This window comes from Humulus lupulus, chromosome 3, assembly GCF_963169125.1.
Source record: "Humulus lupulus chromosome 3, drHumLupu1.1, whole genome shotgun sequence".
NCBI lineage: Eukaryota > Viridiplantae > Streptophyta > Magnoliopsida > Rosales > Cannabaceae > Humulus > Humulus lupulus.
This window is the reverse complement of record NC_084795.1, coordinates 41,840,192-41,863,389: the sequence shown is the minus strand read 5'-3', so window position 1 is coordinate 41,863,389 and position 23,198 is coordinate 41,840,192. Positions and strand designations below refer to the sequence as shown.

The 23,198-nt window shown below is 37.0% G+C and overlaps 1 protein-coding gene across 2 annotated transcripts in view; it reads right to left on the bottom strand.

Annotated features, from left to right (window-relative positions):
• LOC133822583 (beta-amyrin synthase-like) overlaps window positions 1-22,331 on the bottom strand; it is a 30,015-nt gene extending 7,684 nt beyond the window's left edge. The window contains exons 1-2 of one of the 2 annotated variants that reach the window (XM_062254963.1): window positions 22,122-22,331; window positions 21,809-22,022 (exon numbers count right to left, since the gene is read on the bottom strand). In XM_062254963.1, coding sequence (XP_062110947.1) covers window positions 21,809-22,009 — 201 coding nt within the window. In that variant the 5' untranslated portion in view covers window positions 22,010-22,022; window positions 22,122-22,331. Of the gene's footprint in view, window positions 1-21,808; window positions 22,036-22,121 lie in introns of both variants that reach the window. The other variant, XM_062254962.1, reaches the window with a different exon arrangement.
• Window positions 22,332-23,198: the final 867 nt, after the last annotated feature.

The following is a 23,198-nucleotide window of genomic DNA, read 5'->3' as shown; positions in this document are numbered from 1 at the left end:
AGGGAAAAACCGACCCATGTAGCCACCTGGGTACATTCAACACTATCATGAGAGCTAGTAACGTGGGTTACGAGCTCAGATGCATGTTGTTTCCAACGTCGTTAGCCGGACCTGCCAAGAGTTGGTTCGAGAAGTACAAGAGACACTCGATAACCTCATGGGATCAGTTGTCTAGGGACTTCAAGAAGCAGTTCCGGGCTATGATGGGAGTCAGACCAGAGGCATCCACTTTGACCAACGTCCGACAACAGCCGGGCGAAACACTGAAAAGCTATCTAACAAGATTTAACCTTGAGGTCGCCCGAGCTCGAGATGTGGATGACAGTTGGCACCTAATGGCTATCCGAGCTGGTGTTTTACCCGGGAGTGCCCTTTGGGATGACATGCAAGGGAAACCGGTGAGGTCGATAACCGAGTTTAACAGACGGGCGCAGAGATTTGTCAATGTAGAGGAGGCGAGGTCAACGCTCAAGGCGACCTCGCAGACCGAAACTACAACGATAAACATTAACTCCGCCTCAACCTCGGCTGACCCAGCAGCTCCACAGCCTACCTCGGAGAATCCCTCCAAGAGGAAAAAGAGCGAGGGAAATAACCCCGAGGCTGATGGAGGAAAGAAGAAAAAAGGAGAAAGGTATTTCTCCGTATATAAAGTGCACACCAAGCTCAACGAGTCTCGGGAAAACATATACCTGGCTAATGAAAACCAGGTCCCCTTCAGGCGTCCGGACCCTATGAGGAATCAAAAGTCCAAGAGGGATTCCAGCAAGTATTGTCGGTTTCATAGGGACACCGGACACACAACTGATGAGTGCCGACAGCTGAAGGACGAGATCGAAGGGTTGATCTCGAGAGGTTATTTCCGGCAGTATGTCAAAAACCAGAATACTGGACAGGCTACTGCCAGCCAGAGAGTAGCCGCGCTTCCGGCAGCACAGAATAATAACTCCCGATCTCGGGAAGAAGACAGGCCTCCGCCGATAGATGGAGAGGACGTAATAACCATCTCGGGAGGTCCTCATCTCGCAGGAGGGGGTAGAAATGCTCAAAAGCGATATGTGAATGAGCTGAAGACAGGGGACGGGTCTCGTTATGAACCCGAACCAAGGGCACCAAAAAGCCAAAGGGTTGAAACTCAGCCTATAACCTTCACCGAGGAGGATGCCTCCCATGTCCAGTTCCCTCATCATGATCCACTTGTCATCACCCTACAGCTTGCCAACAAAAGAGTGCGCCGAGTTCTCATAGACAATGGGAGCTCAGTTAACATTCTTTATAAAAGCAACACTAGAAAAAATGGGACTCTCCCTTCGCGACCTGAAGGCTTGTGCAACCACGTTGTACGACTTTTCTGGAGAAGGAACCGCCTGTATGGGGTCCATCGAACTCCCTGTGACCTTGGGAGACTATCCAGTCTCGGTGACCAAGATGATGGAGTTCGTGGTAGTAGAGTTACCATCTGCCTACAATGTATTGCTCGGGAGACCCGCCCTGGTCGGGCTGGGGGCAGTTTCATCTGTAAGGCATCTAGCCCTTAAGTTCCCAACTCCGAGCGGAGTCGGAACATTGAAAGGAGATCAATTGGCAGGAAGGGAGTGCTACAGCATTTCCTTGAGGGGAAAGAAACAAACGAGCGCTCAAGCACTCGTTGTCATACAGAATAAAGATGGGACAGTTTTAGAAATTGATGAGGAGATCGATCCGAGGATTGAGGAGAAGGTTGACCTCCAACCTTTGGAAGAGCTCGAAGAGGTTCAGCTCGAGGAAGTTGATCCCTCAAAGAAGGTGAAGGTCGGGAAACACCTCCAAGACGAATCAAAATAGCAATTAATTTGCTTTCTGAAGAAAAACCAGGATGTATTCGCGTGGTCACACTCTGACATGGTGGGAATAAGCCCTAATGTAGCGAGCCACGCATTGAATATAGACAAAAGCTTTCCCCCGAAGCAGCAAAAGCGAAGGCAGCTGGATGAAGACAGAAAGAAAGCACTAAAGGAGGAGGTGGACAGGCTGAAAGCAAATAATTTCATAAGGGACGCTTTTTACCCGGAATGGGTGGCCAATCCAGTGTTGGTCCCGAAGCCCAATGGGACGTGGAGAACGTGCATTGACTACTCGGACCTCAACAAGGCCTGCCTGAAAGATTGTTTTCCCCTGCCGAGAATTGACCAGCTCGTAGACGCCACGGCGGGGCATGGTCTGATGTCGTTCATGGATGCCTATTCTGGATATAACCAGATTCCCATGCATGCCCCCGACCAAGAGCATACGAGCTTCATCACAGATAAAGGGCTCTACTGCTACAATGTCATGTCATTCGGACTCAAGAATGCCGGAGCCACGTACCAGCGGCTCGTAAACATGATGTTCTCAGAGCAAATAGGGAACAACATGGAAGTTTATGTTGACGACATGCTTGTAAAGTCTCAACTTAACAAGAACCATGTTGATGACCTCGAAGAGTGCTTTGGCGTGCTCAGAAAATACAACATGAAGTTGAATCCTCAGAAGTGCACTTTTGGAGTGTCTTCAGGAAAATTTCTGGGTTTCATTGTCAATTCTCGCGGGATCGAGGCTAATCCCGAAAAAATAAAGGCCCTGATCGATATGCCTTCACCTCGGAAACATAAATATGTTCAAAGCTTGACTGGCAGGATGGCAGCTTTGAGCAGGTTCATCTCGAAGTCAACGGACCGCGGTCTCCCATTCTTCAACTTATTAAAAGGAAGTAAGAAGTTCGAATGGACAGATGAGTGCGAGCTAGCCTTTCAGGAGCTCAAAAAGCATTTAGCCAAGCCGCCCATCCTATCAAAGCCTGAGACAGGAGAAGTATTATTCCTATACCTCTCAACTACCGAACACGCGATAAGCGCGATGCTCGTTCGAGAGGAAGAGAGAGTACAGAAACCCGTCTACTATATCAGTAAAAGATTACTGGGGGCAGAGTCAAGATATCCACTAATGGAGAAGCTCGCCCTCAGCCTAATCCACTCATCTCGTAAGCTCCGCCCTTACTTTCAGGCACATCCTATCCATGTACTAACAGATCAACCACTAAGGCAAGTCTTGTCTAAACCAGAGGCGTCTGGTCGACTCCTAAAGTGGGCTGTTGAGCTCGGACAGTTCGAGATCACCTACCATCCGAGAACGACCATTAAGGCACAAGCGTTGGCGGATTTCATAGTGGAGTGCACCGGTATAGCCGACGACGAGATAACAACCACGGCCCGCGAGCTGTGGAAACTTTACGTCGACGGGTCATCAAATGAAAATGGAGCGGGGGCAGGAGTTATTCTGATCACTCCTGCAGGGAGAAAATTTCACTCCGCGTTAAGGTTCGGCTTTAAAGCATCTAATAATGAAGCTGAGTACGAGGCTTTACTTGCGGGACTACGAATAGCAAAAGAGCTCAAGGCCAAAGCTATACATTGCTACAGCGACTCCCAGCTCGTGGTTAATCAAATCTTGGGAGAATACCAGGCTCGTGGCACAAAAATGGCAGCTTATCTGGAGAAGGCAAAGTCCGCATTAGAGTTTTTTGAGTTTTATGCAATCGAACAGGTTCCCCGAGAACAGAACTCAAATGCAGATGCTTTAGCTCGGCTCGCCACCTCCGCCGAAAATGAGGAACTGAATGTTATACCCGTAGAACACCTGTCAGCACCCAGTATTACTGAGCCTGACGAGGAAGATGTGTGTATGATCGAGACAGAGCCGACCTGGATGAGCCCGATCGTTGAGTATCTCGAAAATGGAATTCTTCCAAAAGATCGAAATCAGGCTATGAAACTAATGTATCAACTTCCTCGTTACACCATCCTGGACGGAAGGCTATACAGAAGAGGGTATTCCATGCCATTGCTCAGATGTGTGACTCCCCCCGAGGCAAAGAAGATTATTGAAGAAATTCATGAAGGGTTCTGCGGAGACCATACCGGGGGGCATAGCCTATCCAAGAAGATTATACGCCAAGGATATTTCTGGCCAACCATTAAAACGGACTCTTTCGAGTACGTGAAAAAGTGCGACAAATGCCAGAGATTCGCCACGATACCCCGAGCTCCACCTTCCGAACTGACCATGTTGAGATCCCCATGGCCTTTTGCTGTGTGGGGAATCGACCTCATAGGCTCGCTCCCAACTGGCAAAGGAGGAGTAAAGTATGATGTGGTCGCGGTTGATTACTTCACAAAATGGACGGAGGCTGAACCATTGGCGACCATAACTTTGAAGAAGATCCTAGATTTCGTGGTAAAGAACATCGTATGCCGATATGGAGTGCCAAGAAAGATTGTGTCTGACAACAGAACCCAGTTTGATTGCGACTTATTTACGAACTTTTGTAACAAGAACGGTATAATAAAGAGTTTTTCGTCAGTAGCTCACCCTCAGGCGAATGGTCAGGTCGAAGCCGTTAATAAAACTCTCAAAAGTTCTTTGAAGAAAAAGTTGGAAGAAGCAAAGGGACGATGGCCTGAGGAATTACCTCAAGTCCTTTGGGGATATAGAACTACAGCTCGGACATCAACTGGACATACCCCATTTTCTCTAGCATACGGCTGCGAGGCAATGTTGCCCATTGAGGTCGAAATTCCAACAATTCGAACTCAGATTTACGACCAGAGCTCCAATCATACTCAGCTCGAAGAAACCCTAGACTTGATCGAAGAAAAAAGGGAGGAGGCTTAGCTGAGAAATGCTGCTTACCAGCAACGAACCACAAGATATTTCAATAAAAGGGTTCGAGATCGAAAGTTCGGAGTAGGAGATCTGGTATTGAGACGCGTATTCTTAGCAACTCGAGATCCAGCAGCAGGAGTACTCAGGCCAAACTGGGAAGGACCATACCAGATAGAATCAGTCATCCGCCCTGGCATATACAAACTTGCGAGATTAGATGGGAGCCTCCTACCACGAGCATGGAATGGCGAACACCTTAGACCTTATTATCAATAGTACAGGAAAAGTGTTGCCTGTAACCATGATTTTCTATCTATGTTTCTTTGTTTTTGAATAACATGTCTACTTTGTTCCGCATGTAATTTATTTTTTATTTTTGCAATCTCTCTTAAGTTAATAACCTATGGTCACACTCATAGGATATTAAGGGGGCATCATTGGTATACATACCACCAGCTTAAAAAATAAAAAGTAATAAATAAAACATGAAGTATTTGGATATAACCAAATACGCGAGCTTAAATAGTTCGGACTTAACCGAGCGAGCTTAGATAGTTCGGACTTAACCGAGTTATCAAAAACATACTAAGTGTTTGGATATAACCAAATACGCGAGCTTAGATAGTTCGGACATAACCGAACTACCAAAAGCCTAAAACGTTTGGGTTAACCAGATGTGCAAGCTTAACAGGTTTGGAACAAACCAGCCAAGTTATCGATCGATGATAAATGGGAACCTAAACCTATTGCGAAAAATGTCGAGATCGAGGCTGGAATATCTTAAAGAGAAAAATAGTTTCGAACTCGTAACCTCGGAGCCAAAATACTGAGGAAGAGGAAAAGTGACTAAAAAGATAATCAAATCATTCATGTAACATACCATATAAGTACTTTCGAGTTCATGGTTGAAGTAATATCCGACCTTGATAAATAACGAGGTCGGAAACGGATAATTCGAATAAACTATGCATGAATGCATCGAATTTCGAGCCTAAATCCAAACTATGTTTGTATGCATAAATAAACATAACCAGTTCATCAATTATAAAAATGTGCAAAATATTTCGAGCCAAGAAATGTAAAGCATGTAAAAGAATTAGTTAAAAAAATAAAATTGTATCAGCCCCATGGGCATAAAATAATTACATAAGGGGACGCAGCCCCAATAACTGATTTCTCCGAGATCAGATTTAAGGAAGAGGAGTCTCCTTGGCCTTCTCAGCATCAGTGGCACCGGATCCCTCAGGACGAATAGCATGACTATCCTGCTGGGCCGCCTCTCGAGCAGCTGTACTTGCCAAAAGACGGGCATTCCACCGCTCAACATATGTGGCTTCGAGAGGACCCAGGAAGCTGGTGTCAAGATCGGCATTGTCGGCCCAAAGTTTGTACATGGCCTGGTCGACCGCTTTCTCCCTCTGCTCCTTAGACTCATTCAGGAGGCGGGTCTTCTCGCTCTCCATGAAATCGAGGGTGGCAGACTTCTCCTCTTCGAGCTTGGCATTGGCCTTCTCGAGCTCAGCGTTTGACTTTTCAAGCTCCTCGAGACGGGTCTTCAATTTTTCAAGTTCAGACTTCGAGTCTTTGAGCTCGTCAGCCATCTTCAGCTCGAGATCCTTCGACTTCTGAGCCAGAGATAAGCTCGTTTGCACCTCGTTGGTCAGCTTGTAGTTGAGTTGTGCTGAAACAACAAGGGCATGAAACACAAAGAATGAATCAGAATTATAATCAGAGACATAAATACTCTAAATAGAGTTGAGAAGGCTACCGCGGCGGAGAGTTCGATACTCTTCTCATAAAGAGTGTTGCAGTCCGAGGCCTTGCGCACGAGGTCCCAGTGGTCAGCACCAAAGCCAGAAAAGCTCTGACCCACCCGAGAAAGGACGTCCGAGCTGAGAAGCGCCCCTTCTGTCCCAGCGGCGCCATCAAGTACATATTCCTCAGTATGAGTTCGGGCCGTTGGCAGCTGAACCGTTGAGGTAGAAGGTTTCTTCGGGGGCCGAACAACTATTAACCGGGTCTCGGTGGGAAGCTGCGAGATGGATGCAGTAGGGCCTGACCCATCAACCTGGGCAGTCGGCTCCTTGGAGGTGTTCGCAGTGATCTGGGTCGTGGGAGTCGTCTCGTGTTGTTTAGGTACCTTGGACTGTCGTTCGGGCCTCTTTGGTATCCTCGGGCGTTTGCTCTTTTGGGCGCCAGCTCCCCCATCACTAAAGAGCACGGCGTCGAGGTCGGGATTCATGGCACCTGCATAATGACAGTGAGTTAAACAATGATAATAACTTAGGGAAAAGATGTAAACCAATTGAAGAAAAAACCTAACTGAGACTCTCCCCCGAGCTCGAGCTTGGGGACCATGAAATTCCCCCGTCTTCAGAAGAGGCGGGGGGAGTGCCTTCCCTATAAGTTAGAGATAACCTCGAAGGTCCCTATAATCATTGGTCCCATACTGCACAGCTATCCCATTCCACACCTCGTCTGTGGTGTACATAGTGTCGTATTTCCCGAGCCCACTATCAAACCTATGGACACAGTCATCTACCCAACTCCATATGTAGAAGTGGTATCTATCCTGTGGGCACGAGACTAGTCTATTGGGCCTGTGTTTTAATAAAGTGGGGGACCACATTCGCGAAGTAGGAAGGGTTTTACCTCCACCGGAGTCCGAACTCGAGGCTTCGTCATTGGCCTCATTTCCCGACCGCGGACTTCTCGAGCGAATTGGGAGAGATGCTTTCCTTTCTCTCCTAGGAGGAAGGATGCCTGTGGGCAGTGGCACTTCCTCCCAGCGTCCATATTTTTTACTGGACCAGTCAGAGGTTGACTGGCCCTGTCCCAACAACCCACAAGCTCGTAGCTTGTCTTCATGTAACAGAAATGAGAGAGACCTCCTGCCGTATGGGAGTCGGAGCAGGGTCTCTCTGTGCTCCTTCATTGTTTCGTCAGGGGTGGGACGCTGAAAGTTAGCTGAAAGACAAGGTACACTTCAACTAAATATGGATTTTAGGGCTAAAATTCCGAGCTTAAAAATAGAAAGTAACGAGAACACTTACGAATCCGCCTGAACGAACGGTGTCGAGACGGGGACAGACCGTCTGTCCAGAAAAAAGCCTTCTTGAAGTCAGGAGGGTGGTTCGGAAGATCTTCAAAGATCTTTGTCTCTTTGGGGTAGCTCGAAAGATAGTAAAAACCATCTCCTCCCCGAGCTCGGGAGGGATTACTCTTCAAACAAAAGAGATATAAAATCTCTTGGGGTGAAGGCCCTGTCCACCCCAGCTCGTGGAACAAGGACCTCAGGGCAGACAACACCCTGTATGAGTTGGTGTTGAGTTGGAATGGAGCCAACCCAACGAAATCAATGAAGTTTCTGAAAAAGGACTTCAGGGGCAGCAAAGCTCCTGCCCTTATATGTTCCTGGCTCCAGGCCGCGTATTTCACACTGGAATCACGGCCCCTAGGAGCGAAACAGCTCCGTTCATGCCTTGTCGGAGCTCGACACTTCAGTGTGTCCAACGAACCAAGGCCATGGAGGGCCAAGATATTAGTTATTTGGTCGGTGGTGGTAACCGAGCTCTGGTAGAATTCGGCTTCAAACATCTCCCTCCTAGGCTGCGAAGACGAAGGCTCCGCCATTAAGGAAAACTGGAGTTCCCCTGGGTGGTATGCAACCGTGACTTTTAACGCTGGGTCGAGGGGAATTGGCTTAGGTCCAGGGTTGGGCTCCGGATAGATGGCTTCCCGAAGAACTCTTCTCTTCTTTTCAATGACCTCGTCTATCTGACGACGATAGTGGGCTCGAATATCCTCCTGCTCGCGCGCAAGTTCGTATTCTTTTATCCGACGTTGGTTCCGAGCAAAGACCGATTCCGGGCTCGGAGATTTGAGCTCGTAAGGGACTGCTCATAATGACCCCCACCGTCTTTCCGGATTCTGTGACATCTAACGAGAAAGAAAAAATGGTGAGGGCCATGCATGCAAGAATCACGAGCTCGATGGGATGAGCTCGGAGATCTAAGGACAAGAAACTAAGTATTAGGACCCTCACTAAAGAGCCAGAGCGCGTGTTCCACAAGAGAGGAAAGAGAGCGTGGATGATTTTTTTTGAAAAGTCCCAAAATTCAAGGGAAAGGAGAGTGGCGGTTAGCCAGGAAAATCGTTTTTGGGTTTCGTGTAATTGTCAAGAACAAGGGTTTTTACCCGAAAACTTAGTGTACAAGAAACATGGCCTAGCATTTTCAAAACCCAGAAAGTTGAAACTCCGTTCAAAGGACAAAACTGGGCATAAACCAGAGGCGGACATCCAGAGTGAAAATCCAGAAAGCATAAAAACCTATCGGTTCAAAACTTCCTATCGTATCATGCTAAGAACGTAAACTAACATACACAGCAAATATAGTATAAAAAGAACAACAAAAATGGCGTACTTACACAGTGATGGTGATTGCAGCGAAATCGTCGAGTGGAGAAGAGGTTGCAAGAAAGAACTCACTGACTCGAACAGACCAGGATTCCTTTGTTTTTTGGGTCGAGAAAACATGCACGGGACGGAAGCTTCTTAAGAAAGTTTCTGGCTTTCTTGTTTTTCTTTTTCTTTCTGGTTTACGATGAACAAACGTAAAGAAGAAGACGAAGAGGAGGTCTTATATATATATATAGGTGGGAAAACTAAACTGATCAGGAGCGTTGGTTAAAATCCTCAACAGATCGAATGGATGGGAATCGGTGACAAGATGGAGCCGAAAAGTTGTCAGACGAACGATCGTGGGCGTGTTCCCAAGGTACTCAAGTACTTAAAGTGAGCAATACCCATCTGGCACGTGTCCAATTTCAAGAGTGTGACGGTATGGTTCCCAGAAAGAGTAGTTCAAAAGTTTCCTTCTCTTAGGATTCGAACAAATACTTTTGAGGGGGCAAAATGTTATACCCAGATTTCGAGCCATAGTAAATATGACCTCGAAAGCTGAGTTCGCAACAAATGGTCTCGTGAGGATTAGAGTGATCTAACATTGTAAGTCGAGCCTGCAAAGTATGATGCATGATCTCGAATGCGGTGATCTCGAAATGACTCGATCTCTAAAGGTAGCTCCGAGAGCATCTTCATCTTCAGGAACTTCGGAGCATGGTTCTTGAGCTCGATATCCCATCTCGAAAGCAACGTTAGCTCGGGAGATGTCGATGGCTCGCATAATGACATGAAACTTGAAATGTTAAAGTCTTGGAGATATGCTATAACCACCTTGAATATCTACAAGTATTATAACTATGAGATGTAGCCCTCATTAATTGATGTAAATCCCCAAGAATTGTGGGATATTATTTAGTCAGTTATGCATTCCCTGGTCATCAGGGACGTTTCCTTTTTTATCTGATTATTGGCATTTAAAGCCATTTATTTTTATTCACAAAAGAGTAACTACCTAATATATGTGGGATAGTATTCGGCAACCTTCTCTATAAATAGAGAGGTCATGCACCATTGTAATGGACCGAAATTCTGATCCTTGAGAGAAAACTCTGTAGAATTCATGTTAAAGAATTGTTCAGAGATAATCTTGAGGTTAATAACAGAGACTCGTGGACTAGGCAGATTTAACTGCTGAACCACGTAAAAAACTGTGTGTTTGATTCGTTTGTTTCTTTTGGCCATTGTCTTTAATTGTTTACGTGCTCTCTTCTTTTATCTGTTGACGAAAAACGGCGTCAACAAAGTGTTAATTAGTATAATAAAAATTTGTATTTTATTATTATTAATAAAAACCAACATTTATAATGAGGAGTTAATAGTTTTGGAGTATTCTATGGTAGGGGCTTCAAAAAGAATCTACTAGTGGAGCTCTTTTGTATTTATGACCTGTAAATAATTTTCAGCGTGAATTTTTTTTATGATCGTATATATTGTAGTTATTTAGAGCATCACGCAACTTTTCAGAAAATTCCGATTAATTTATATTGCCGAAAACTAAGTTTAAATATGTTATATTTTTCACGCGCATAAAAAAATTAGTCACGCGTGCAACAACCTGTGTTAAAACTAGTTTTCGACACTGTAAATTATTCAGAATTTTCTGAAATTTTGCAAAATGTTCTAAATAAATACAATATATGCAATCATAAAAAAATTGCATTGAAAACTGTTCACAGAGTGAGAAAACAAACAAGCCCCATTGGTAAGCCTCTTTTTGAAACTCCTACCACATAAATTTCCAATAACTTTTATTGATAATTAGTAATTTTTTTAATATATAAAATATTTGAATATCATTTACATGTAACAGTGCAAAAACATAGAGTAAAACTGTAGAAGAAAGTTTTTTTTTTATATATAAAAAATACTTCTCATCAGTAACAATAATTTTTATGACTATATATATATACTAGGTACAAGAAACATGTAATACATGTTTGCTTAGTTTCAAAGTTGTAAACATTAAATATAATTTAAATAAAAACTAGATCACTATTTTAAAAAAAAATATATAATATAATAAATTATAGTTCTATAGCATATATAAATATTTATATCAATAATTTCTACATATATGATATATAAACACAACGTTGACATAGATATATATTTACATAACTACATGACATATATATATAAAAATACAATAATATTTAAAATGAAATTAATAATAGAAACAAAATAAGAATAGAACAATTCATAGTGTACACAGTAGTATACATGCATAAATTATTTTTAGTTTCTAATATATCTCACAATGTCCTTCAGTGACTTTCATAAAGAAAAAAAGCTTCAATCACTTGATAAAAAATAAATTAGATAAAAAAAAATGATGTATGCCTTAATTTTTTTTAAATAAATATCATTTAATTATTTAAATTATCATAAAACATCTTTAAAATATCCTATTATAATTAATTTATTTATTTTTGTTTAAGTTTATGTTTATCCTAGTTTTAGAATCTGACAGTGAAAACAAAATATTATATATTATATGTTCAATATAATATTAAGTTTAAGATTAATTAAATTTTATTTAAGTTATAAAATATATAGTTTTATTATTTTTAAATAATTATCTTTGTACAATATCTCAAAAATATCTTATTTTATTTTGTTTATTTATTTATTTATTTTTATTTAATTTTACGTCATGTTTACAATCTACTGTTAAATATAAGAATATTCTGTTAAATATAAGAATATTTTATTAAAGTTAACGGAAAAAAATAAAAAATTATTACAACCAAGACTTTTCGTTATCTATACATTTATTATATATTCTATATAATAAGTGTGTAGATAATTGAAATTTTTTGTTTTAACGGTTTTTTATTTTTTAATGTTAACTTTAACGGAATATTCTTATATTTAACGGTAGTTTGTAAACACTTAAAATTAAATAAAATAAACAATTAAAAAAATTAAAATAAGATATTTTTTATATATTTTACAAAGATAATTATTTAAAATTAATAAATAATTAAAAAAATTGAAATATGATATTTTTGAAATATTTTACAATGATAATTATTTAAAAATAATAAATAATTAAAAAAAATTAAATAGAATATTTTTTAAATATTTTACAATAATTATCATTTAAAAATAATAAAATCATACGTTTTATTACTTAAATAAAATTTAATTAAACTTAAACTCACCTATTATAATAATATCATATTAAACATATAATATAATCTACTTTCAATTAGCAACAAATTACTTTTTTTTAAAAACTAGCAAGAAACTTAAATTTAAAATTCACGTATAATATTTAATATTACATTAAACATATAATATACAATCTCTTGTTGTCACTCTCAAATTCAAAAACTAGAACATATATAAACTTAAACAAAAATAAATAAATTATTTAATTAAAATAAGATATTTACTTGAAATTTAGATGACATTAATATAAATTTAATAAAAATAATTAATAAATTTTATAAATAAAACTAAGCACATGTGCATTGCACGTTATTTGTATCTAGTGTATATATATATAGTATGAGCATGTGCATGATATGTGCTGATATTGAATTTTCACTCATAATTTTAATTTGAGACAATATATAAAACCAAATTTGGATTGAAACTCATTTTTGGTATAATAATTCATCCATACTCCATAAAAAAATTGAATAAATCAAACAAAAGTGTCTAAGTTATTTTAAAATTTTATCCATTGTGAGTCTTTGAATTTTTTTCCTTTGCAGCTCTTGTAATTGAAAAATAGTAACAATTATTTTTGTATTATTAAAATTGTAATAAAAGTTTGAAAGTTTTTTACATAATTTATCATTTTCTAAAATACAATTTGAAAGAGCAAGTGATAAATAAATTTTTAAAAATATGATTCATAATTTATAATTTCATACATGTTAGTTTGCATTAGAAATTGAAAACATTAATATTTTATTGTAAGAGTAAACACATTAATATTAATTAGTGTAGTCTCTCATTTTTATATATTTAATGGTTAAAATGATTTTTTTTATATTTATAACATCAATATTAGAATGTTTTTTTTTAATATTATATTATATGTATGTATATTAAGTAGTGTGTAAACCAATTAAGTGATACTAGACAATATTATTTAATAAAAATAAAAAGAAACGAAACGAAAAAAAATGGAGTTGTAAAAAAGATTAAATGAAAAAAAAAAGAATAATTAATATATATTGTACACAGATCTAAAAGACAATGAAAGACATTTAGGAAAAAAAAGAGAGGATATAATTGGAAATAAAGATAAAGCTTAGACCAAATTTCCACCTAGGAGATATCGACTCTTGATAAATTTAGTTGGATATATTTATATATATATAGGGAATTTTCTTAAAGTGGCCTCACTTCAAGCCCTACCGGTAGAGTTTTCAGTGTTTTCGACCCGTGAACAGTTTTTGGCACGATTTTTTTTATGATCGTGTATTGTAGCTATTTAGAGCATCTTGCAAATTTTCAGAAAATTCTGAATAGTTTACGATAATTTTTTTTATGTGCATGGAAAATTACATATTTGAACATAGTTTTCGGTAGTGTAAACTATTCGGAATTTTCAGAAAATTTGCAGGATGCTCTAAATAGCTATAATATACACGATCATAAAAAAAATCGCACCGAAAACTGTTCACAGGTCGAAAAACACTGAGAGTCTCATCGATAGAGCTTAAAGTGAAACTCCTATAAATAAATTATCCAATACATAAATATATAAATAAAAGTCACTGTGTTAGTGATAATTTGAGTATATATATATATATACAGAAATATTGGAAAATATATAAAAGTTTTTCCCGCCTCCTAGCTTTTGCAGCTCTCTCGTGGGCTGGTGCCATGGCGAAAACAAGAGCCAAGATGCAGGGGAAGCTGAAGGGTTCTGCTAAGAAGAAGAAGAAAAGAGGTCCTAATTCTACTGCGGATGTGAAAAAAACTAAATCTATGGAGGAAGTTTTAGGAATTGAGCCTCTTGAGTTCACAGATGAGGATGAAGGTACGAAGGACCAAGGTGATGACCCTGCATTACAGGATGTGTTTCAGGCCCCTTTGTCCCCGAAATCACCTTTGAAGGTAATGCAGCAGCAAGATGCGGTTCGATCTGAGTTTGCAGCTTTCCTTGAAGCTACTCAAAAGTGTTCGAATGCTCTATCGAAAGGTATCTCTGCTACTCCACCAGTACTCAGATCTGGGAATGTGGTTCGGAATCTGGAAAATTCTTTTCCGAAACAGGCTAACAAGATTAAAATCACTATGGAAGACATTGAAGAGGAGATTTCTTTTTGGAATTCTTCAATCATCTGTTATGTTCTGGGAGCCAATCCGCCACTCTCCGTGATTGAAGGATTTGCCAGAAGATTATGGAATGACAGAGTGAATAAGGTGGGTATGCTTTCATATGGAATTTTCCTTATTAGATTTGATAGTATTGAATTTAGAGATGCTATACTCACGGGGGGATACATATTCTTCAATAAGCGGCCTGTTGTTATGAAAGCTTGGGATCCGAACACTAATTTCAAGAAAGAGGATATACGAACAGTTCCAATTTGGGTTCAGTTGGAGGATTTAGAATTGAAATATTGGGGTCAAAAGTCTCTATTCAAGATTGTAAGTCAAGTGGGGCAGCCTTTGATGGTAGATGCGATTACACAAGAGAGAGATAAACTCAATTTTCCTCGTGTTCTGATTGAAGTTAGTCTCCAGCAGGACTTTCCAAGTTGTATTGAATTTGAGGATGAATTTGGATCTAATGTTACAGTAGGTGTCACATATGAATGGAAACCAATCATTTGTGGGCATTGTAAGGGTATGGGGCATGCTACTAAAGATTGCAGAAGGAAAGAAAGCAGAAAGCAACAGTGGATAGCTAAAGAGGTGATTCAGAAACTAGAGGAAAAAGAAACGGAGGCAACTAAAAAAACAGATGACGGGTTTCAGGCTATTACGAAAGGGTGGAGGGTCAAAGCCAAGGCTTCTATGGCTGGTCCATCCACAATGAACTCCTTTCAGGTGTTAACAGAGTCTAAAGTTTCAACATGTGTTCTGACTGGGGAGAGCCAGAAGGACACTATGCAAGAGAATCAACAGAGAACGGTGGAGGAACTGGGAATTACGGGAGGAGGGGGAGGGCCTCCTCTTTCCAATGGATATGATAATATGCTGGAACGTCCGAGGGATCAATACCCAGCACAAGCAAAATGTAGTAAGGCAATTTATTGCCCATCAGAGAGCTGGGCTAGTTGGTCTGCTTGAGACGAGAGTGAAGGCTTCAAAACTTGGAGCCTTGTATGTTCATATGTTCTCTGGTTGGTGCTTCACAACCAACAGTGCGTGGCATAAGGGAGGACAAATTATAGTTGCTTGGAACCCTTTGAGATTCAATGTAAGTATACTCAGTTGTTCAAACCAGCTTATTCATTTGTCTGTTACTACTGTGGACAATAAGCATAGTTTTTTTGCCACTTTTGTATATGGATTTAATGATGAGGAGGGAAGGAAAAGCTTGTGGAAAGGATTACAGGATTTGGCTAGAATGGACCCATGGGTTGTGCTTGGGGACTTTAATGATATCTTGAACATGGATGAAAGAATTGGGGATAGAGCAAGACACAGATTAAATAATGAGTTCATTAATTGTGTTTATGGCTGTCAATTGGAAGATGTTAAATACAGTGGGAACTTCTATACTTGGAGTAATAAACAGCAGGGATCAGATCAAATCTACTCCAAGATTGATAGAGTTATGGCGAATCAAGCTTGGCTGGACAAATTTACAAATGTTGAAGCTATTTTCCTTAATGAAGGCATATTTGATCATACTCCAGCAGTTCTTACAGTGCATTCTGACATTCCTAGTGGAAAGAAACCTTTCAAGTATTTTAGAATGTGGTCTTCTCATCCTCAATATCACCAAGAAGTGTGTAGGGGGTGGCATCAAATGGTTAAAGGGACTAAAATGTACCAAGTTGTGGCTAAACTTAAGAATCTTAAGTCCATCTTTAAAGAGCTGAACAAGAGGGGTTTTTCAGAGATTCATATGGCTTATGTGCAAGCTAAAGAGAAGTTGAATGATTGTCAGAATAAAATGCATCGAGATCCTTTGAATGTGGTTCTACAGTTTCAAGAATTGGAAGCTAGAAAACATTATGCAAAGGTACATAAAAACTACAGCTCATATTTGTCTCAAAAAGCTAAGGTTACTTGGGTCAAAGAAGGTGACGAAAACTCTGCATTTTTTCACTCTAGTATCAAAGAAAGAAGGTGCCAAAATCGGATATATTCTATTATCAATGCAGGAGGGAATAGGGTGGAGAATCCTAATGAGGTTACTGAAGCTTTTTTCTCCTATTATCAGACTTTGCTGGGCACTCAAATGGACAATAGGCATCAAGTTAAAAACTCAGTTATGGCTCACGGTCCTGTGCTTTCTCGGCAACAAGCAGTTTTTCTTTCAGCTGAGTTCACTAAAGAAGACGTTAAAGCTGCTATGTTTAGCATCCCTGGTATTAAAGCTCCAGGGCCTGATGGTTATTGCAACTACTTCTTTCAGGACAATTGGGAGTTAGTTGGTGACGAGATTAGTGAAGCTATATTATCATTCCTACATACAGGGCATCTGTTAAAAGAGATTAATTCTACAGTGATTACTCTTATCCCTAAGTGCAAATGTCCTAATTCTGTAAGTGATTACCGTCCTATATCTTGCTGCAATGTTCTATACAAAGTGGCTACAAAATTGATTTGCAGTAGGCCGAAAGTTATCCTTCCTGATCTTGTGGCTCAAAACCAAGGGGGGTTTATTCAAGGCAGAATAATTTCTCATAACATTATGATTTGTCAGGATCTAATTAGGCAGTATGGACGGAAATCTAGTAGGCCCAACTGCATGATAAAGCTAGATTTACAAAAGGCTTATGATACCATGGAATGGGGATTCTTAGAAGAGATGTTACAAGCTTTTAAATTCCCTGCAAAGTTCATTAGTCTAATAATGGCTTGCATATCTACACCTAAGTTTTCTCTAATGTTCAATGGATCTATGCATGGATTCTTTGCAGCGAAAAGACGTTTGAGGCAAAGGGACCCAATGTCCCCCTTTCTTTTTGTCCTTGGAATGGAATACTTGAGTAGAATCATGCAAAAAGTTGGGGGAGAAGGATGAGTTTCAGTTTCATGACAGATGCAGGGACTTAAAGCTTAACCATCTCAGCTTTGCCGATGATGTGTTATTGTTCTGCAAGGGTGATTTCAAGAGCATATATCTATTGTTGCAGGGGCTAAAGTTGTTCTCAAAGTCCTCTGGTTTGATCCCAAACATCAAAAAATCCGCCATCTACTGTAGTGGTATGAGTGAGGAGGAAATTCGAAGAGTAATTGATATGTCAGGATTTAGTAGAAGTACTATACCATTTAAGTATCTTGGTATACCCATCTGTGCCAAGAGAATCTCAGCTGTTGATTGCAAGCTGCTGGTTGAGAAGATGACAGCCAGGATTAAGAGTTGGAGTACCAGGAATTTATCATTTGCAGGTAGATCAATGTTGATTCATTCTGTACTGCTTTCTATTCATGCCTATTGGAGCCAAATCATGATTCTACCTAAGGAAATTCTGTCTGAAATTGAAAGGATATGTAGAAGTTTCCTCTGGAAAGGGCAGAGTAACATGGTTGGGTCTGGAAGTGTGGGCTAGAATAGGCTTTGTAAGCCTAAGAAGGCTGGAGGAATAGGATTCATGAGCATTTCAGAGTGGAATCGAGCTGCTCTGTTTAAAAATGTCTGGTCAATTGCAACAAAAAAAGACAATCTATGGGTTAAGTGGGTGCATACTGTGTATATAAAGAACGAGGAGTGGTGGAGTTACAAGGCTCCACCCCATAGCAGCTGGTACTGGAGGAAGTTAGTGATGCTTAAAGATCAAGTCAAACAGCTTATGGACCCTGTGCATTTTCAACAAAAGCCTTATCAAATTTCCTCAGGGTACAAAATGCTTATTCAGATGCAAGAAAGGTTCCATTGGAGCAAAGAAGTATGGTGCAGGTTTAACATCCCCAAACATAACTTTATGCTTTGGATAGCAATACAGGATAGACTCAAAACCAGAGAAAGACTTCGAAGATTCAATATAACAGAGGAGTCATCTTGTATCCTCTGCAATGGAGCAGAAGAAACAGTGTTCCACCTGTTTTTCGGCTGCTCATTCTCTCAGGAATGCTTACAACAATTGAATTCTTGGCTGGGTTGGAAAGCTCATACAGATTCGTTGCAGGGACTTCTTAGGTGGATAGAAAGGTCCAAGAGAAGCAAGTTTCAGAAGAAAGTCTTGGCTGCATCAGTTGCATCACTGGTTTATCACTTATGGCAGGCTAGAAACTACAAACTCTGGCAATCAAACATTGTATCTCCCAAGTCGTTAGTTCAGGAAGCAAAATGGAAAATTAAAACTAGGATAACATGTATAATGCCTAAGCATGTAGATCACGTTGATAAGACATGGTTTGAATTATTATAGCTAGTTTCTATACTTGTATAGAGTATACGGGCCTTAAGAATTAGGTGCCTATAGGTTGTAATATTGTTTGTGGAGTAATGAATAGCTGTTGATTCATCAAAAAAAAAATATATTGGAAAATTCTAAGGCCCAACTCTCAATTTTTGGGTGTACGTTGCGCCTCATTCATATTTTCTACATAGATTATTTTTACCACAATATTTTTAATATTGTATTTTTTAATTATTTAGAATATTTTATAAATTTATAAAAAAATTTGAATAATTTAAAACGCTGAAAACAAAATGCATTACTTTTCACGCACTTAAAAATATATTATATGTGTAATAAATTATTTAAATATTATTTTCAAAATCATAAATTATTCAAAATTTAAAAAAAAAATTAAAAGATATTCTTCCGGTGTGCCTGCAAAAATCATCCAAATATTGAAAAGACAAGAAAAAGCACCCGTGTCTTTTTTTGGGTGCTACAAAAAAACGCTCCATCCAATATGTGCGAAGAAGTTTTAACGTTGAAAATTATGAGAATTTTCTATTTGAAGACTATGACAATTGATGCTTCATACTAATTCGAGGAAATGTTGAACATACTAACTCGAGGAATGTTGAAGAGTCAAACGATTTTTTTTTTTAAAAGACAAAAGTTAAGCATAAATTAATTTTTTCACGATTTTTTGTTTTTTAAATTATATCCATCCACTGTCGTGTATACAACACGAGGATATTCTAATATGTATATTATCAATTTCTTTTAAGAATGTTCTAGGCTCTTATAATTAAGCATTTTCCTTAATTAAAATATATTGTTTTTTTAAATTTCATAAAACAAATTATATAGGTAATTTCAATATTGTGTAAAGACAATCAATTATTAATCAACCAGTTAAGTTAAAATCGAGTTTATTCGAAACTAAATAGCTTTGATAAAATGTTCCACTTAGAATTATGACACTAGAGTATATAATCCACTCATAATAACGAATATTGTAGGATCGGACATTGAAAATAGAGCTTGAAGTTAACTTTTAAGGCGACGCGACGTTGTGTAACTATACTATATATTTATACGGATAATTATATCACTTGTATGTCCAACAATACCTGCCTGCATCAATGTTATCCAACACTAAAAATGCACCATATGGCTATTAGTGGAATTTAAGATTGTCTTTGTATATTTTAATTTAATAATTATTATATATAATTTCACTAATTAATTAGAAATTACTACACCTCATGTTTGTTGGGCACAAAGTACCAAATAATAATACTTATTTATATCATATTTAATTTTAATATTATACCTTCATAAAGATTTAAAATTTTAAAATTGGATTAAATTAAAAAAATATAAACCGGAAAAAATACAAAAGAAAATTAATTAATTAACTATTAGTCAATGATAAATTTAAAAAGAAATAAGTTAAGATGGATTGTTGTAAATCTACAATTTGGTATGTATAATAAAACACAATAAAGTAGTAGGTATAATATACTATCTTTTACTTTGATATTTTTTTTGTCATGCCTCTTCTATATAAAAAAAATGTGTAGGTAAAAGAAATTCATAGTTTTAACTATTTTTTTATTTTTTTCTATTAACTTTAATAGAATATTCTTATAATTAATAAAATATTTTTATATTATTAAGAGTAAGTTGTAAATGAGACTTAAACTTATATAAAATTAAATAAATTAAAATAAAATATTTTACAATAATAATTATTTAAAAATAATTAAATCAGATATTTTATACCTTAAATAAAATTTAATTAAACTTAAACTTAATATTATATTAAACATATAATATATATTAGGAGTGAATATTTGATAAAAAATCCAAAAACCTCGCAAACCCGCCCGACCTGCAACCCGAAAACCCAATTTTTCGCAAAACCCGTGAAATTCAGGTGAAATACAGTCCGAACCGGACATAGTTGGGTTTTGAAATTAAGGACACATGGGTTCGGGTTGCACACGAACATAATTAAAAAGAAAAGAAAAAATTAGAAAAAAATTAATGCTTTTTTTCAAAAAAATATTACCAAGGCCCAATTTGTTAAAAATAAACATTACCAAACTAACAACGAAGTTAAAAAAAAAACATAGTGAAAACTAAAAAAAAATGGTATTTTTGAATTTTTTTTTACCAAGGCCTATTTTCGGCCCAAAGCTCATTTTTGGACAAATCCCACCCGAACCCGATGCACCGGAAACCCGAAAAACCGACCCGCGTGCACCCTTAATATATGTAATATTTTTTTGTCATTACCAAATTCAAAAACTAGAACAAACATAAACTTAAACAAAAATAAATAAATTAATTAAAATATGATATTTTAAAGATATTTTATGATAATTTAAATAATTAAATTATATTTATTTAAAAATAATAAATGCATACATATCATTTTTTTTATCTTATAAATTTGTGTGATAGTTGTTTTTTTATCAAGTAATTGAAGCTCTTTTTCTTCATCAAATTTACCAATGGATATTAGAAACTAAAAATAATTTATGCATGCATACTACTGTCTATGACTTTTTCTATCCTTATTTTATTTCTATTATTATTTTAAAAAAATATTATTGTATTATATATATATATCATGTAGTAATGTAAATATATATCTATACATTATGTTTAGATATCATATATGTAGAGATTATTGATATAAATATTTATATATACTATAGAATATAATTCATTCTATTAATATGTATTTAAATAATAGTGAATTAATTTTTATTAAAATTATAGACAATATTTACAACTTTAAAATTAAGCATACATGCATTGTATGTTGCTTCTATGTAGTATATACTAAAATATATCACTACTAAAATAAGAATAAAATTAAAAATAAAAATAAAAGAATAATATTATCCATTAAATAAGTTTATTATTTAATCAAAGAGTATACTAAGATAATTCATAAACCGCAAACTTGTTGGAAAAGAGTTTCTTATCCCATGACATTATATGAATCGAAATATTTTGCTTAGACAATATATATGACTTAACATATTATTGGAAAAATTATATAATACTATATATATAATCTTAATTAATTAATATCAGTCACCAAACAAGCATATTAATATTATTAATTAGGGAGAGGTAGGTTTATGGATATAAATACCTGGAGTCGGCAAATAAGGTCGCTACAAGGCTTAACCTTGTAGCGGTTTCTATAGAAATTCTGACGAGCCTCCTCGATTTGGGCTCGTTCTTCAGGAGTCCCTGCGTTTGCCTCAAACTCAAATATTTGTCTCCCTAAGAAGTTGTTCGTACTAAACAAATATGGGTCCTCTGCTCCCCTTCCATACTTGATCTTCCACATCCTTCCAACTAACCTATAATATAACACTGTATATAATATATATATATATATATATATTCAGAGAGATGATCATAGAGATAAGAGAAGAGGAACTTATTAATTAATTAATTACCGAAAGAGCTAGAGATCGAAGAGGTTGGAAAAAACTCAGAAATGTATCTATATGGAGAAAGTTTATCGGTGGGTGTTAAAATAGATTCTTAATTAGTTATTGGTCTTAGCTTGTTCTATATGTATATATATGCATGTTATATATTTTCAACTATATATGATCCTATGCATGGACTATATTACTGATTTTATATTCGAATTTTTTGGAGGACTACTGGAAATGAGTACGTATTTCATAATTAATATGTATATTTTCGTTGAAGTTACAGACTTTGAAAAAAATATTGTGTATGTGTGTATATAAATAGTGATGAGTCACTATTTTTATTTATTTATTTATTAAATTTTGATTGGAGATATTAGTTTCCATTTTCTTAATAGATATTTCATCATTTTCCCGTGTACGCGTCACACGCTTTTCCGAAATTAAGTTTAGTTTATTGATATGAGCCAAAAATGATTAGACGGTGTGAATAGTAATTTTTAATGTTAAAAGAAAATATATTCATATTGTATTTAGTTCTTCGGAAAATTTAATTAAAAAAACAAAGAGTTAACGAATGATATTATTCTAATTACAATTTGCAAGAGAAGAATGATATTATTCTAATTACAATTTGCAAGAGAAGGAGTCAGGGTTGTTGAAAATAAAATAAAATTCTAATTAGAAATTTCAAACTAGCGTTCGTAGTTAATTTGACTTTTCAACTAAATAAACAACAGCTAACTTAGATTTAATATAGTTATAGAGATGACAAAAATTAAACAAGTAAGTTACTAATAAATTTTGCCTATGCGCAAAGTCTATTTAGTTTCCTTTTTCATTTTCAGTTTTTGTTATATCGTACACGCATATAACGTTTGGTTCAATTGAGATCGAGCACGCGGGTACGTAGAAGAAACGTAGCGTTTGTTTTTGTGGCACGTATATTTGTATCTTTGATCTAATCTTCGTTCCAATATTTTCCATGGTCAAGCAAGACTAAGTTCAAATCTTAAATAATGAATATATAAACTAATGAATTGAAAAAAAAAATGTACAATACTTTAATGAAAGTTATAAGTAATGTATGTAAAG